Source organism: Dioscorea cayenensis, chromosome 10, assembly GCF_009730915.1.
Source record: "Dioscorea cayenensis subsp. rotundata cultivar TDr96_F1 chromosome 10, TDr96_F1_v2_PseudoChromosome.rev07_lg8_w22 25.fasta, whole genome shotgun sequence".
NCBI classification, from domain to species: domain Eukaryota; kingdom Viridiplantae; phylum Streptophyta; class Magnoliopsida; order Dioscoreales; family Dioscoreaceae; genus Dioscorea; species Dioscorea cayenensis.
The window spans coordinates 4544596-4561320 of record NC_052480.1 but is presented as its reverse complement, the minus strand read 5'-3'; the positions used below and the strand labels follow the sequence as shown (position 1 = coordinate 4561320).

General features: G+C 36.8%; 3 protein-coding genes across 5 annotated transcripts; 1 reads left to right on the top strand and 2 right to left on the bottom strand.

The window, feature by feature from the left end:
• Positions 1-1946: 1946 nt before the first annotated feature.
• LOC120270870 (protein WVD2-like 7) lies at positions 1947-8330 on the bottom strand. Of its 3 annotated transcripts, none has more exons than XM_039277945.1 (11): positions 8243-8330; positions 7361-7477; positions 6350-6476; positions 5243-5995; positions 4372-4731; positions 3788-3849; positions 3589-3681; positions 3275-3368; positions 2446-2539; positions 2286-2371; positions 1947-2206 (listed from the first exon to the last, which is right to left on the bottom strand). In XM_039277945.1, the coding sequence occupies exons 3-9, from the start codon at positions 6419-6421 to the stop codon at positions 2450-2452; spliced, it is 1524 nt and encodes a 507-aa protein (XP_039133879.1). In that variant the 5' UTR covers positions 6422-6476; positions 7361-7477; positions 8243-8330; the 3' UTR covers positions 1947-2206; positions 2286-2371; positions 2446-2449. The 3 variants fall into 3 exon arrangements, with proteins under 3 accessions (XP_039133879.1, XP_039133877.1, XP_039133878.1); XM_039277943.1 differs by having other exon boundaries at positions 6350-6463; XM_039277944.1 differs by lacking the exon at positions 8243-8330 and adding an exon at positions 7577-7639 and having other exon boundaries at positions 6350-6463.
• LOC120270212 (pentatricopeptide repeat-containing protein At1g71460, chloroplastic-like) lies at positions 7973-10241 on the bottom strand (the record flags this gene model as incomplete). Its single annotated transcript, XM_039277242.1, is given in 3 exon segments — positions 7973-8571; positions 8573-8686; positions 8688-10241. Coding segments are annotated over 3 exon segments (2034 nt in total), but the record flags the coding sequence as incomplete, so codon positions are not given.
• Positions 10242-13217: 2976 nt separating this feature from the next.
• On the top strand, positions 13218-15773 carry LOC120270057. The gene is made up of 5 exons (XM_039277056.1): positions 13218-13599; positions 14035-14149; positions 14260-14341; positions 14979-15030; positions 15441-15773. The coding sequence occupies exons 1-5, from the start codon at positions 13237-13239 to the stop codon at positions 15501-15503; spliced, it is 675 nt and encodes a 224-aa protein (XP_039132990.1). The 5' UTR covers positions 13218-13236; the 3' UTR covers positions 15504-15773.
• The last annotated feature ends 952 nt before the right edge of the window (positions 15774-16725 follow it).

Here is a 16725-nt window from a genome sequence, read left to right as displayed (position 1 = left end):
ATTTTCCAAAGGGAAATACATGAAAACATTTGCCTTCCTTTCACCACAATTATTATTTAATCACCTAAAAATCATTTTCCACACTTTCTTAAAGGTGAAGCTAAATCCACCTACCTTAAAATAAAATTTTTTAACAGTTAAAAAAAAAAAGAAAAAGAAAAAGCAAATCAAGAACTTTCCAGAGAATCTTTAATTGTTGGGAGAATCCATCACTTTATCAAATATTGGTAAGAAAGGAACATGGCATTGATTATTTTTAAAGATCTTTGTTTAAGCATAAATCATAAGTTTTGAATAACACCGTCAAATATTTTATTTTTTTTATTCTATATAATTATGAATTTAATCTAGTATTAATATTAAACTTTTATTACTCCCAAAAATATTTTTATACAAGTATAATTCACCTCAAAATCTTAAGCTGATAGAATGAGAAACTTAGATTTATATATAACCCCTACAACACACTCACCCTACTTTAATAATAATTATTATTATTATTATTATTATAATACATTGTTTTTAGGGCTGTAAACGAGCTGAGCCGAGCCGAGCTTTGCCTTGTTCAAGCTTGGCTCGTTACTATTTAATCGAGCTTGAGCTCGAGCTGAGCTTTCTTCGAGCTTCATTTTTCATGTTCAAGCTTGGCTCGTTATTATTTTAACCGAGCTCGAGCTCTAATCGAGCTTATTTCGAACTTCATGCTCGAGCTCAACTTGTTAAGAAAATTCGAAGCTTAACCTTGGTTCGTTAGCTTAATTAAGGCTTGACTATTTTTTTTATATTCTATTTTTTTATATAGTAAAGTATCATTTAAAGCTTATTTAATGAATTATTATCAAGTGTGACTTAGCTCGATTTTAGTTTGAGGATTAAAAGAATAATTTAAGCTTATTTATTGAATCATTAAGGTTTGAGTTCAAGCTTGTTAAAGTCTTCATTAAATAAGTTAACAAATAATTACAATAATAACAAAATAATCATTGTGATGTAACTATCTATAAATATTTTTTTCGATACTATTAACAATCCAATAAATAAGCTTGTTTATGACACTATGAATGGTTATATTAATGATTGTTACAAATAAAATTGAAAATGATACTATAAACAAGTTGTTCAAAAGATTTAATGAGGCGAGCTTGGTGGTGTTCAAGCTTGGCTCGTTTATCTTACGAGCTCATTTAACTTAAATTGACGACATAGTCACATATACACCTTAATATATATATATATATATATATAACGAGCTCACAACTGAGCTTGTTCACGAGCTGTGTTCGTGAGCCAAAGCGAGCCGAGCTTTCGGCTGCTCAAGCTTGGCTCGTTTATTAATCGAGCTTGAAAACGATGATCGTTCGACTGCATTCTGACATGAAATTTGAACACGAACGAGCCCTTATTGAGCCGAAGGCCGCTCACAAATGGCTCGGCTCAAATACACCCCTAATTGTTTTCTTCTCTCTTATTATTAAAATTGCAATAATTTTTTTAATTTAATTTAAAATTCCACATCATTCATTCATTCATTCATTCATTTATTATATACCAGTCTTAATGCGAATTCTCCACAGAAAGAGTCATTGCTCCATTATCTCATATGTTAGCCCACATAATAAATTCCTAAAAGGATGTTAAACCACATGATATACCTCCATATTTATCCTTTCTAATTGCGCTTGTTAAAAAAAAAAATTTACATCATCTCAAATGAAAAATTTAGTTACATAACCCCCAAACAAATTTCCCTCCCACTTCAATTGTTGGAGGTTTATGGGCTGTCCACATTTGTTAAAATATATATATATTTACATATATAATGCTCATTTGGTTTTTTTTTTTTCAATTTACATTTAATTACTATTTCTCACATTGCCTAAAACCATATAAACCTTCTGTCTATCTCCATATTCAGAAGTAAAAATGGATGAATAAGCTCTCATAACCTCAAACACAATCCATATTTAACCTATAACCATTTAAATCTGCAGACAATTTACTGACAGTATAACAATTATTGAATTCTATATTCTTGTTATAGTCTGACAGCATAAATCAAGTTTTTTTGATTACAGTATGACCTAACATCTCCCTATTACAATTTTTGCAAATCGTCGATAAGTTTACTTCTCGCAGGCTTGATCAGAGGATTCATCGACTGTTTTAATGTGATATTTGAATTTATCGCCACCTTGGCATTTCTTGCCTGTGCAACAACAACATTTTTCTTGAGATAATGTGATTGTGATGGAATAGTGGTCTAATATATATCGGACTGTTTATACCTTGGTTTCCTTCCATCAAGTGAAATGTAACCGATGTGTGGCCTTTTCGATGTAAGTTTGGTGTTGTTGATCGAAGACGGGCTTACCTGTAAAACATTCCAACTAATAATGAATTTATTTTACAAAAATTTTAGAAGCCGATAAACACGGAAAAGTGTACCTTTTTACTGACTACTATTGAAGTTCTGCTTTGGAGGAGCAGTGAGTTTTGGGTCAAGTAAATGAGAATTCCTTGGTTTGGAGTCCTCTTTAATCTGAAGATTTCATTCTATGAGGTTTGTTCCCAATTATTACGCCAAAAAGAAAAGAATAAAAATTTTCGAGCAAAAACACTGGTCTGAATTTCTCAGTTTTTGCAGTTAACAAGCTCCATTGATCAATAATGGTGCAACAAAGGCCTTAGACATATTAAGAGGCTGTTTAACAATTCGGTGTCAAACAATGTTCTTCTAACTCAAACCGAACAAAGTTATCTTGTCATTGCAAAATATCAAATGTTGAACATCAAGCAAGTCATTAAGATGATTGAATCACTGAGAGATATAGCAAGTCATAACTGCTGGCATACCGATCAAAAAGATGAATGATCATGAGAAAAGTTTCCCACCCAATCCTTTACAACCGACATTTTCATGTGCTACTTTCAAAGAAAAACATTCAGAAGAAACAACCTCCACCTTACAATTTAAACAAATAGCTAACTAGCTCCGTTCAGTTCATATTAGCAATTAAAACTTTTCTCTAAAGGTAAGATGCTGGTTAAACAGATATTCTTTCATTTCCAAATTGCTATTACCAAGAGATACTTATAACAATTAAAATACCCAATCACCAAGTTATCATCATCATCACCTTTTTAAGTTTTGACCACCTAGAACAAAATTATTTGATAATGCAACTATGAATAATTCATATGTTAGTAATCTGAAAAGCAAATGCACTTGTGGAAAATAGATATTGAAGATAAACCACTACTAAAGGCTTTATACCTCTTTGTGTTTGTTCACAGCAATTGAAGTTGCCAACCTGTTGTTGATCCTACAACTTGAGTTTGATTTGTCACAAGCCGGAAGGTTTACAGACCTAGGCATTAGAAAAGCAAGCTTTTCAATCTCATGTTAAATATAAAAGAGGAAGACCAACCAGTGAGTACATTTGCATCAAATAACATCAATAATAAAAGATAGTCTTGGTAAATTCATTCTCAAATTTTCGTAAGTGGAGTCAGTAAAAACTTAAAGAAGAATCAGTGAGAATTTAGAGATACAGCTTAAAAAATAAGAGCAGTGGCAAGTTTCCCTACCTTGCCTTTGATGGTCTGAGCCCAAGCGCAACTGTGCTATCAGAACTCTGACAGTTGAATGCTATAGTTCTAAGCATAACTTTATCTTGGCTTCTAAATGTTTAAAACAGGTTAGTCAGAGATACAGCATATAGTTCTGGAATGAATAGCTTTTCTTGCCGCAGTGATTTTAAGATTATCAGTATTCAATACAACAAACCTTCTATTTTCTTCTTCTTTGCTTTTTATAGTATTGGTTGTAGATGTTTTATTGGGTGAATCCTGTACATACCAATAAAAAGTGTCAACAAGATAACATTATCTGGATATGAAAACAGAAATACTATGCCAAAGGCATGAAAGAAGTGAGTTAGTAATTGATCTATGTCTACATCAGCAGACACAACACAAGTAGAAAATTCTAGAAACAGGGTTTCAGAACAATGTAAGTACTAATTACATATAAAACTCTGGCTTATCTATAACATTATACATCTTAAGCATAGAAGAACAACAAGAAGGAGAAACAGATGACCAAGAGAAAAAAACCATTATTGAAGATTGTGGTTCAATAGAAACAATGAATACTTTCCTGAAAATGGCAAAATCACCACATTAACATGCATGAAATTCAAGAAGGGTTAAATGAATGACTCTAAGAAATATTGGATTCAAACTCAGAACTTTGGCTTGTGGGAAACATTAAAAGGATGAGGCTAACTAGAACAAGAACATAAGATAGACAACAAGAAAATCAGGTCATGGATCGAGAAAGCAGCCATGGATTATAAATTCAAAGCTAACCTGCATGTTCAAGACACCTTTTGAATGGTTTGGTGATAATCTGTGTGGGATTTTAGTATCTGATATCTTTACAACTTCTTTACTGCCAGAGTGAGCTGCAGCACGCCTTTCTGTGGCAAGAGAAAAAGGACGGGGAATGGTAACATTAGAGCGTGCTTCTGTGAATGGCTTGTGTGAAGCAGCTGAAGTTGATTTATTGTTGCTTGATACTGTATTAGAAGTAGCCTTTCTTAAACAATTCAGCTCAGCTTTCCCAGTTATCTTCTGAACTGTGTGCTTTAATCCTTGCAATGACTTCACCTTGTCTGACTTAGCATTGCCTTCCAATTTCAAGCCATTTCTAGCTGAAGCAACGAAGTCCTGGCAAAAAGACAAAATCTTCATCACATTAAATCTGAAAACATGAAAGGTGTTTGCTTGCATTTTTAAACAGTAAAAAGCATTTTTAAGTTGCAAACATTATTAATAGAGGCTAATGACCTTAACTCTTAGTTCTGCTCCAAAGTAGAAAGACATTTGTGACGAATATTGACAAACTTCATAAGCGGCAACACTAGGTGAATTCAAAAACCAAAGCACTCGAAAACTTCAAAAAGAAACAACACTCATGCAATTCAATTTAAGAGTTCATTTACAATAAGTGACTTTGAAATACTTCCAAAAATTCTTCATAACAGGATTCCAAATTTGTGAATTGAAAAGAACATAGTCTTCAAAATATGTCAAGGGTTCAAATCTTATAAGAGAATGTCACATTTTCATTTGCAAAGGTTTAGTCATCTGATAAAATGTTGTACAGTTAGAGTTGAGCCAAAAAAAAGAGTCATATGAAAGAATGTTAAAGTCAATATACACATACAGATCTTCTTACCTTAACCCTAGAGAGAGCAAGCTGGTCAGCGTGCGTTTTCATAGCTGGCTTATTCTTGTTTTGTACAATGTCGGTGACTGGTCTACATTGTAAATCTCCTATTCCCAGAGCGGTATTTGGTATAAAAGTCCCATCAGCAGCTTCCTCAGGTTCAACATCAAAAATTGAATTTTCATCCTTCCTTGATATCCCCTCGTCTTGAAGGTCAATGATATCATGTTGCACAGTCACTTCATGCACTATAGATTCAGCATCAAGATGCCGCATCTGAATAGAATTACTATACTTCACTCCATTTCCAAATTCTTCCATGTGCCTTGTCGATAAATCATGAGATGGTAACATAGAGTCTAAGTGTCCTGTTTGAGGAACCTTCTCCAAGCTGGAGTCGATTTTGCTCTCTTTTGCAAGATGATAATCAAAATTTGCAGATTCATTTACAAAATGATCAAGCAGGGCCACTGTTTCTTCTTCTTCCCAAGTTTGGCTGGAAATACTACTATCACCACCATAGTCCATAGTGAGCTCAGTTTGCTGGTTCTCCTCCAAAGTTTTCATAGCTCGGATCCTTTTGTAATACTCTTCAAAATATGCTTTCTTTTGTGCAACTAATCCCGGGCTTTTGACCTTCTCTAGTTCTTCCTGACATTTATTGTAAGTGAACACAGACCTTTTTTCCCATGACAATGAGTCAACTGAATAGCTTCCGAAAGACATGGACTCATTGTCAAGCATTTCAGAAAATGAATCTTCCTGAAATCACAGAATAACATTTTGAAATAGAATAATAAAAAAAAGGTCCTGGGCAAAGAACATTGCAAATTGCATCTATACAAGATTCCGTAATACTGACAAGACATGTAAAAACCTAAAAATGCATATAACAAGAAGCATTGCCTCATTTATAAGAATTTTTGTGAGGAACAAATCTCTCTCGTCTTCAACTCATGACATGAAGCTAGTTACTGGTGCACACATATCACCACAACATGCCAAAGTTAAATGAATACTAAACTATATATGCGAATACACACATATATAAATTCACAAGCGGATGTATATAAGTATGTCTATAAAGCAAGGTCTAATTGAAGGTGTTTGAATTACCTGAGAATCATCCCTGTGAGCTAACTCATCATGTGACCATTCATAACATGCTCGATCAACATCGGTTGCCATTTCATACCAAACAGGCACTTGGATTTATTGCATCTTTAAATCCTGGAAATAGACACTATGATAAAATATAAAAAGTTTGCTCACTAGAGTAATTTTTATTTTTTACATTAAGTAATCCAAGATATAATACATTAACTAATTCAATGCAAAAAAATAAAAAAATGTGGGAATTCATTTGCAAACCAACAAGAAGATGCAGTTGGAAAGCACTGGACGAAAATTAAAAAGATAAAAAAAAATGGAAAGGAAGCAGAAAACAAATGATTCAGCTAGTTTGAGAATATCTCCAAACGGCAGAAAAATTTGAATGATTTTTCAGAGAATATAAAGTGTCTGTAAATGTTAAATCAGAATAGTTATAAAGATTTTGAAACCTAAAAACCATTCTAATAAATTTTCTCATTAAAAAGCAGAGATTGATTGATCCTTCAGTCAGTAAACTTAATTTCATCCAGTGAATCAGGTCACAGTTACTATATAACAAACCAAAATTCCTCAGAAAAACATAACATCTAATTTAAACCAAATAATGCCCTATATCCATCTTTGCCGAAGATTGAAGATTCAGTCACTTCAATAAATTCTCACAAACAACTTACAAACAAGCACCATTTAAGAATGAGAATAACAAAAGCAGAAGAAATGTGCAACCAAACTATCCATCTCAATTCAAAATTATGACTAGCATTCCCCAATTCGAAATTACAGATCAAAACCATTTTTTTCTTTTGGTGCAATTCACAGCAATCACATCAAACCAAAAAGGGGAAAAACACAAGAGTGAATAAATAATGAAGGTGATAAAAACAAAAAAGCACATCAATTCCAAAAGATATATATATTTTTTTCTCATACAAATAACAGAGCTTTCACCAATAAAAAATCATGGGAAACATAATAGGAAAGAAACAAAGATGAGAACTTTCAGTCATTTCTCACCTTCATTCCGAAGAACCAGTTCCCAGACCAGGCGATCTCATCCAGAAGAACAACAAGAAGAACATTGATTGAAGGGAATTGGAAATCAGTGGTTTCTCTGGATAGGTCTCGCTTTTGCTGCTCAATAATGAAATGCAATGGTAGTAGATCTATATAACATTTTTGAAAGAAATCTAAATAAATAAATAAATAAAATGAAAAGAGAGGAAGATTTACTCCCGTGGAAGATTGAAGGAGGGCATTGAAAGAAGGAAAAGAAAAAAAAATTCTGAATTTTCTCCTGAAATTTTGAGAGAGAGAGAGAGAGAACTAATGAGATAATTTTGGTAAATAGTTAAAAAATTATCACAAATGATTTTTACTCAAAAATAAAAATAATTATTATTATCATCATAACAAACTTTTTTTTTTAAAGATTCTCTTACAAAATAATTGGATCTTCAGTGTATGAAATCATTGAAATATATGTGGAAAAATGAGACAGCAATAATTATTAAAGGACTCTAAAAACATATTGTTTTGGTCTCAATTACATATATTTGAAAAAAGGTTACAAGAATATGCTAAATGATTCAATGAAGCATGCCATGCTACATGATTTGCTTCCTTTTCCTTCATCTCTTTAGAAAAAGTATGTTTGAGAACAAACAACTCAACAATCCAAAAATAAAAGCCAAGAAGATTAGTAGCACTTCAAGAATCTCATTTTGTTTCATGAAAATTCAGAATATATATACATATAATTAAAAAAAATAGCTCTCTAAGGCCCAATGGAAGAGAGAACAGACTCAATGAATCATTGTTGGGCATCACCAATCTACTCTATAACAAAGCAAACGAATCACTCATGTTTGAACCAATGTTGATTTCAGATGAACAAACCTCTGAGCATCATCAATTCTACCCGCATGATTGAGAAGGCTGATAATGCAGTCATAGTTCTCTTCAGATGCTTTGAGATTATACTTCCACACCATGGAATCGAAGAGTTCGAGCGCCTTGTCATGCAATCCCTCTTTCTCACAGAACCTCAAGACCGCGTTAAATGTGTAATGGTTTGGAATGAAGCCTTTTGATAACATGTGATCAAACAGAGCCAATGCTTTTCTATATTGAAAGTTATAGCCATAGGCTTCTATAATAGCAGTCACTGTTAGTGATCCTATGGATTGAACTCGGTCGAAAATAATTCGAGCATTCTTCATGTCCCCTGCACTTTCCATACATGTGCACCACTTCCGCTATAACAAAAGGTATAGGTTCAAGTTTCAGCTTCAGCACCTGCCCATGAATCTCTTTCCCTATCTTTATCGTCCCTAGACATCCCAGCTGCACTCAAAATCCTAGCAATGATAACGGCATCTGGCCTACAATTAGCCAAATTCATTGTTCTGAAAACATCCAAAGCATCACAAGGCCGCTGATTCTTTAGGTTTGAATCAATTAGTGCTGTCCATGCTATAATACTCTTCTTCTCCACCGCACCAAACACTCTACTAGAGTAATCTAACTTTCCACACTCCGCATACAAGGTCATCAAAGAAGTGGATAGTGATATGTTTGGGAGAAACCGATGCTTCAAGGCATATGCATGGATTTCCTTCCCTTGCTTCAATGCTTTCAATTGCGCACAAACCGGTAGGGCTGTAGCTATTGAAACAACATCCGGTGTCACCCTTTCTTGCTGCATCCAAACCAATGATCTCAAAGCTTGCTCAAACCGACCGTTTGATGCATATCCTGACATCAGAGCAGTCCATGAAACTACATTCCTTTCCCTCGACCTATAAAAGACATGCCTCCCAGATACCATGTCACCACACTTGCAATACATGTCGATCAATCCTGAATGAACAAAAACCAACTTATGGTAATTCCTAAACCTCTTCAACACATATCCGTGAACCTCCCGACCCAATTTTCGATCCGCCAACTCTCCAATCACCGGCAATATCATTGTCACAATCACCGAATTTGGCTCTATTCCCTCACTCCCCATCCACCTCAAATACTCCAAAGCCTCTCTTTTCAAAGAATTATGAGCAAAGCCTGCAATCACAGCCCCAAACAACACAATATCCCTCTCAGGAATTTCATCAAACACCTTCATGGCCATCCTAACTTTCCCACATTTAAAATACATATCAATCAAACTAGTTTGAAGCAGCAATGAATCACCAACATACCCATTCTTGATCAACAACGCATGAACCTTCATCCCTTGCAAGAGCGCCGGAGATCCAGCAAAGCTCTTAATCAAGCAAGCATAACTATACTCATTAGCATCCACTCCCAACTCCCGCATCTCCGAGAAGACATTCAACGTCTCCAAACTCCAGCGACGGCCACTGACGACATTGCCATGAAGGAGAGCATTCCAGGGGTAAACGCTCTTCGTCGGCATATCATCGAACACCTTGCGGGCATCCTCCGGAGAGCCACAAGCAGCGTACATCTCGACGAGTTTGGTGAGGAGGAACTCGTTAGAGGCGAGGCCATTGATGCGGATGTGGACATGGATTTGACGGCCGGCGGAGAGGGAGCGAGAGCGGGCGCAGGCGGAGAGGAGGGCGGAGAAGGTGGTGGCATTGACGGGGATGCCACGGAACTCGAGGTAGTCGAGGACGGTGAGGCATTCATGGAGCTTGCCGAGACGGGCCAAGCGCTGGAGGTCGTGGAGGACGATGTGAGGGTTCTTGGAGTGGAGGGGCAGGAGTGTGGTTTCGGAGAATTTGGGGGGTAGTTTGGGGATTTTGATTATGGACGGTGGAGATTGGGCTTTGGTTCGGTTTGGACGGAAATGGAGGGTGGGGATTGGGGGATAGTCTGGTTGATAGCAGAGTTCTTGCTTCCATTGTTTTGCCGGGAGAGGTGGAGGGTGTAAAGGTTATTTAAATATATATATATATTCTTTTATTTATTTATTTATTTATTTTGTGAATGGGTCCTTGTAATGTTTCATATTTGAAATGAAGGATTGGAAGTAAACGAATAGATCCATAATAGATGAATTTATTTCAAAAGATTTTTAAACTATCAATTGAAGCATTTTCAAATCTGTTCTTAAACTAACAATATTTGTCGTTTTTAATAAAAAATAATTATAAAAAATTTAGAAGATGGGAATGGAGAAAAATGTATAAAAAAAAGTTTAATCTAGTTTAAATTAAAAAATTATTTAAAAATCTGCTTTGTCTCCCATTCGCTCCAGATGGGCGACCGGTCTTTATACCAGTGTGTTACTCCCTTTCTCATTATGAGGATGAGGGGGAGTATCTTTGGCCCTTTGTTGACGAGGAGGAAGATGAGGGTGTGCTTTTGGCGTTCTTCGACTCGATGCATGGGGACACGGGGAAATCACCGATGGGTGCAGGTATTCCTCAATGTTTTACGTCGAACCCTCCCCTTCCAGCGACTCGGCATGTCACACATGAAGTTTCGAGGAAGGAGAAGAAAGCACCAAATGTTGGGGACAGTGGAGCTAGGCTATCACTTTCTGGATCGTAGCCAGCGAAACTCTCAAGCGAGGAAAGATGACAGAGATCGAGTGGAGAAGAGGACATGTCTTCATCAGGAAGCAGACGTCAATGGAGGCAAAAGTTGGTCCTCGGGTGAGATACTGGCCATGGTTGAGCCTCGCTCCCATGACGGAATAGGATTCGCATACCTTGAGCTTCAGATGGTGATTGAGCCCTGCTCCCAAGGTGACCAAGGTACCTCATTGGGTGCACTACCGTTGGTGGTTGAGCTTCGCTTCCACGGCGGTGGTGGACTGCTGATGCCTCGCTCTAGAGAGACGGCTAGAGGGTTAGACGGTTGCACAAGCTTACGAGAAGCGCTCCGAACCCATCTTGATGATGCGCGAAGTGATGCTGGGAATTGTAGGGGTTTGGAGTGGAGAACAAGGATACAAGCACAGTTGACCGGTCCGGTGAGCGCTGCTCCCGAGGTCTTGACGACCCAACTGATGGGCGGGAGGCCCATGCGGGAGGTGATGATAGAGAGAGAGAAGTCCTGTGATGACAGTGGTTGAGCCTTGCTCCCTCGCCGGCGAGGTGGAGCCTCAGTCGTACTCGAGGCCTTCCGGGATATGGACCGCTGGACTCTCCGGTTTTCGAAGTGGAACCGAAGGTGAGGAGATGACTCGGTCTTTCGTATTGAGATGTGATAAGTCAAGAGGGTTGGGCCCCGAGGCTCAGACGTGTCGACCATTGGCACGTCAGGCGTTTGAACGATCAACTCCCCAGGGGAGCAACACGTGGTAACCTCGTAGTGTATGAAGTCGGGTTTCCTAAGGTGGTGATTCAGTGGAATGTTGACAATTGTCAAATAGTGTTAAATTCCCATTCGATTATAGAGGCACGTGAAGAGGAGATGATTTTGGCATATGATTCGTTAGATGCTGATATGGGGTGGGGCTCTCATTTGGGCTTTGAGACAATTGGGTTTTGTGTAGACTCATTACTATTGTGTGAAGTGCAATTTAATGTGGGCCAGCGTATAGGTCAGAGTTTGGACCTTTGTTTGGAGAGCTTGTATAACTCATTGGATAATTCTTTGGGTATGATTGGGTCAGATTCTGGCATGGGAGATGGGCCAAGATTTCCACCAATTATTTGTGACATGGATGATGGGCCGCAAGCAGGTGGTGGGCCACATCAATCTGGAGATGCGCTTCAGAACATGGAGACTTACCCAATTGAATAGTTGCATGAGTTGGAGTCAAACTTTCCAATGTGCAATTTGATTGAAAACCTGGCGGCACCTGGGATGACACCACCTGTTGGTTTCAAATGGAATTTCATAAATGCTGATTCATCATTAGGAATTGATAGTGTGGCACATGCTTCTAAGGATTTGGGGGGTTCTGAAATTCATTCCGTGGGTATTGCTTTGCCGAATATCATTTCGGAATCAGATGTTTCAATTTCCGAATTTGAGCGAAACCTTAGGGTTTTTTTCAGGATTTATGTGAGGGATCGAAGGAAATTGACTGTGAGCAACCACATGGTTCCAAAAGAAGTGAAAGACCAAAATTTCCTTTTTCACGATTCATCGAGGATGCAGGATTTATCTTGAGCCGCCTAAGACAACCAAGAAGAAAGTCACGCGGGATGACATTTTGGAAGCCTTAGATAGATCTCATATGAAGTTGGAAGACTCCATGACCAGCATCGGCCGTAGTCTGGAGTTTCTGGGACCTCGAGCTGAGGAGTTGCTGGCGACATCGGCTATTGAGGAGGCACTGGATCCGAGCACGTGCTAGGGATATCTTGCCGGTGGCTTTGAGGATATCGCTTGTCTTTCTTTTTGTTTTTTGTTCCCCGCTCTTTTGTAATCACATCTAGTGGTTGTATTGTTATCTTTATTTTTATTAATTGAAGTGGTTTATCTACCTTTTCAAATATATATATATATATATTTATTTAATTACAATAGTTCATTAATATTAACAAATTTTTTAAGTAATGATCAAACATTTAATCTTTTATTTTCACATAGGTAAGGTTCAGAACTTTATAGTAGAAAATAAAATTTGTTTTTAAAATATAGAAGATTATAGGGAGGTATTTGCAAAAAGCAGATATTTGGAATCCACCGAAGACCCTGCGCCAGCTCTGCCCGTTGGATCTAAATCTAACTGTCAATATTCACGTGGGCTAGGCGGGTGCCTAATCCAGAGTATCTTCCTCCGCGGATAAAGATACCAGAACGTCGTGGCAATATATAACTCGTCAGTGCAAAATGCTTGTAGTAATAAATTATAGCCACGTGCACGTAACCATTTAGTTAAGTTCCTCCGGAGGAATAAAAATCTCCATTTCTAATTTATTATCAAATATTCGGATAAATTTCACCTGAGAGACGTGCAGAGAATGTGGAACTCGAGTTCCCTCCAGTTCCCGTCCCACTTCCAAATTCCTGGAAGCCAAAATCCCGGGAAAACACTCGCAAGGGTTCGCAGAGAAGGTGCCTCCTTGATTTCGAGGACGTTCTTGTTCAGAGATTCTAATCGCTGCGGAGCCCTAAGACGGCGAACTGAGGTTTTGGGAAGCCCTGTGGTAGCGAAATCTCAGGTATCGGAAGCTGCTCCTTCGCGGATTTCTAGTGGTTCCGATGTTGTTAGGGATTTCTACAATGGGATTAATCGCCGGGATCTTGAGTCAGTGGAGCTTTTGATCGGAGAGGATTGTGTTTATGAGGATCTGGTCTTCTCTAGGCCATTTGTTGGTCGCAAGGTCATACTGAAATTCTGTGTGTTTTCTTGTTATAAAGTTTCGATTTTTGCTCCAGATCAGAGTAGAATTTAGTGTTTAATCTGAAACTTGTTCTTTAGATGTTACTTGATTTGATTGAGGATTCCATGGAACATTTGGATGGTGAAAAAGAAATAAAGGAGAAAATTGTGTTTTTTTGAAAATGTATGAGATTTGCAAGTGAGACCATAAAGTATAATTGTAGCCCTAGTGTTGCAATTTTGGTTGTTTAATTTCTAGGTAGCATCAAACTTCTTGTCTAAACCATCTTGGTTTAGCTTTCTCTTTGTCATACAGGATTTTGCATTTAAGAATTTTGTATGATAATGAGAGGTTCTTATAACAGCCAAGTTTCCATGGAATTTTGGAATCTTTTTAGTATAAATTTATGTTTTTCTAAAACCAATTGTTATGCAGGCTATTCTTGAGTTTTTCAAGAAGTTCACAGAAGGTATTAGCGAAGACCTTCAGTTTGTTATTGATGACATATCTAATGAAGATTCATCAGCTGTTGGAGTTGCATGGCATTTGGGTATCCCTAGCAATTATCTTCTATAACTTTTAACTTTCTTTGCAGTTTTTCCGTTCAATTGATGCTTGTCCCAATTGTTGACGTAAGACTAATAACATTGTTGCTAACAGAGTGGCAGGGTAAACTTTTTCCATTTAGCAAGGGTTGCAGTTTCTATCGTTTGGATGTGTTGGATGGCCGGAGACAGATAGTGTAAGCTCAACTTTCAATAGAAATTTACTTCCCTAATCAACATAATGGCATAGCATTATGTATTTCCATCTTTGTGTGTCAGGTTTTTCTAATTCTATGAGTTTGATACAGAATTTTTATTGACCTTGGCATTGCTTAGGTCAACAATTTTCAGTTTTGATTCATGAAGCCATGCTTGGTAACATTTTCCTTAGAATTCATTAGTCTAGCTACTCTGTCAAATTGATGACTCATTCACATTTGTTCTTGTTTTCACCATTGAAGAGTATAGTTGCTGGTTTATCTTTATCTTAAAGATTTACCGTTGGCTGCCAACATACTATTTTGTTCCTTCATTTAATTAGTTTCTTTACTTTAGGTCAGCCTTTGGTCATTGCTAAGCATACTGAAATTTGTTGTGGTATGTGTTGATGCATTTGAACAATTGAGAACTTTGGTTATCATGTTTGGTAGTTGGTTTGGCATTTGTCTGGCAACTGATACACTTTCCAAGCATGTGCTTACCTCTGACAGTCTAGTATTCTAATGATCTATCATCTAATCATCACAGAGGAAATGCTGGACCATTGTCCTCATAATTTACAGTTTTTCATTAATTTTAGTTATTCTATTGGCTGACTTTCACTTCTCAATACAGCTATGGGCGAGACTGTGTAGAACCTGCTACTAAGCCGGGGGAGATGGCATTGGTATGCACATAGCATCTGCTTTTGTTATTTTCTGCTTAATCAAGAATTTAGTGTATATTTAGTTATTTCTTCTTCTTTTTTTCTTCTTTTTGGTTGAAATTTAGACATCTCCTGGAAGTTGGCAAGTTCCCGTCCTAGATTATCACATTTTCTGATTGAGGATATTATCTCCTTATTAGGCTGATAATCTGTGTTCCAAAATTGGCCCATGGATGTCTATCCTTGTATGGACTTCAGTTATTGAGATATTATCTTTTAGATATTTAAAATGTGAAAGTAAGAGCAACCTTTTTTCTCCGTCCAGATGCTTTAGGGACAATAGTCAAAACATACCAAATTCTTTATTTTCTAATTTGTTCTGCATATATTTTTGAGCTACATGGTTTGCTGGAACTCTCTTTTGTATGCAGGTTTTAATCAGAGGAGTCACTTGGTTACTGCAACAATTTCCACAGCTAGCTGATAGATTGTGATGCAATCTCCACATCACTACAAGTTGGCAAAGCTTTCAAAACACTTATCTGGCAAAGCATTTTATTAACGTCTATGTGCATTTGCTGCTTGAAACTACACACATGGGGCATTTCATCAGCATATTCATATTACTATCTGCAATTCTATTGTAGAACTATTGCTTGATTGTGAATAGAAAACCATTCCCAAGAGTGCTTGTTTAATAGGGTGGTCAAGCCCACGGTTTCCATTTCTTTAACAAATTAGGCACCAATGCTTCTGTTCATCCATTATTAGAGCATCCTATGGTTTAGACTTTTGAGATTGATTATCAATTATGATTGCTCTACCCTTAACTATCTTTGTAGGTCACAATGTGTGCTATGTGGTGATGAATAACTATTATTCGCTGATTTGTTGGTCTGGTGATTGACAAAAAAGGAATTTTTTAATAGAAGTAGGCAGATGGCCCAAATCTACTTCATTGTATCAGACATAACCTTGATTATCAATTCATGTGTGGCCTGGACATCACTGTAGATCCAATATTTTATCTGTTTCTATAAGAGAATATTCCTGTATCCTGCTTAGCCCATTGATTAATGTGGTGATACCTACTCCATTTATGAGAGCATGGTTTTGAAATATTCTTCTATTTGGACATTCAGAAAAGTGAGATCAAATCTTTTTGCACATTTCCAAGCTTACGAGCATATTCTGTGAGGCATTTTCTGCTATGTTTAATCGGATTACTGACTCCATGGAATCAATTTTGTTTTTTTTGTTTTTTTTTTTGGCTTTGGGTTAGGTTTAGCATTACCCACAAGGACGCAAGTTGATGATTATTAGATGCTAGACAAGAAAGAAATGATTGTATTTGTAATCATTATTATTGAGATATTGACAGATTTCTATAGGTATAATACTCAAATTGGTTCATTTACTTTTCTCTCTTCTTTTTTGGTTCTTCTACTCAGATTGGTCCCAAATTAATCCCATTTACTTTTAAAAAATAGACTCATTTTATCCCTCTATGTTTGAAAATGCCTAGTCCCTGAATTTTTAAGAGTAGAGGAGCTAGTTAGGAGATATTTCTGAGTAGATGGACCAAAAAGGGAAGAGAGAAAAGTAGATGGAGTAATTTGGGTATTATATTATTTATACATATTATTAAAGTAGATGTATAATCAACTCCGAGAGCGTTTCAACGAACAATTTTAATTTTTTTAATAACATCTAAGT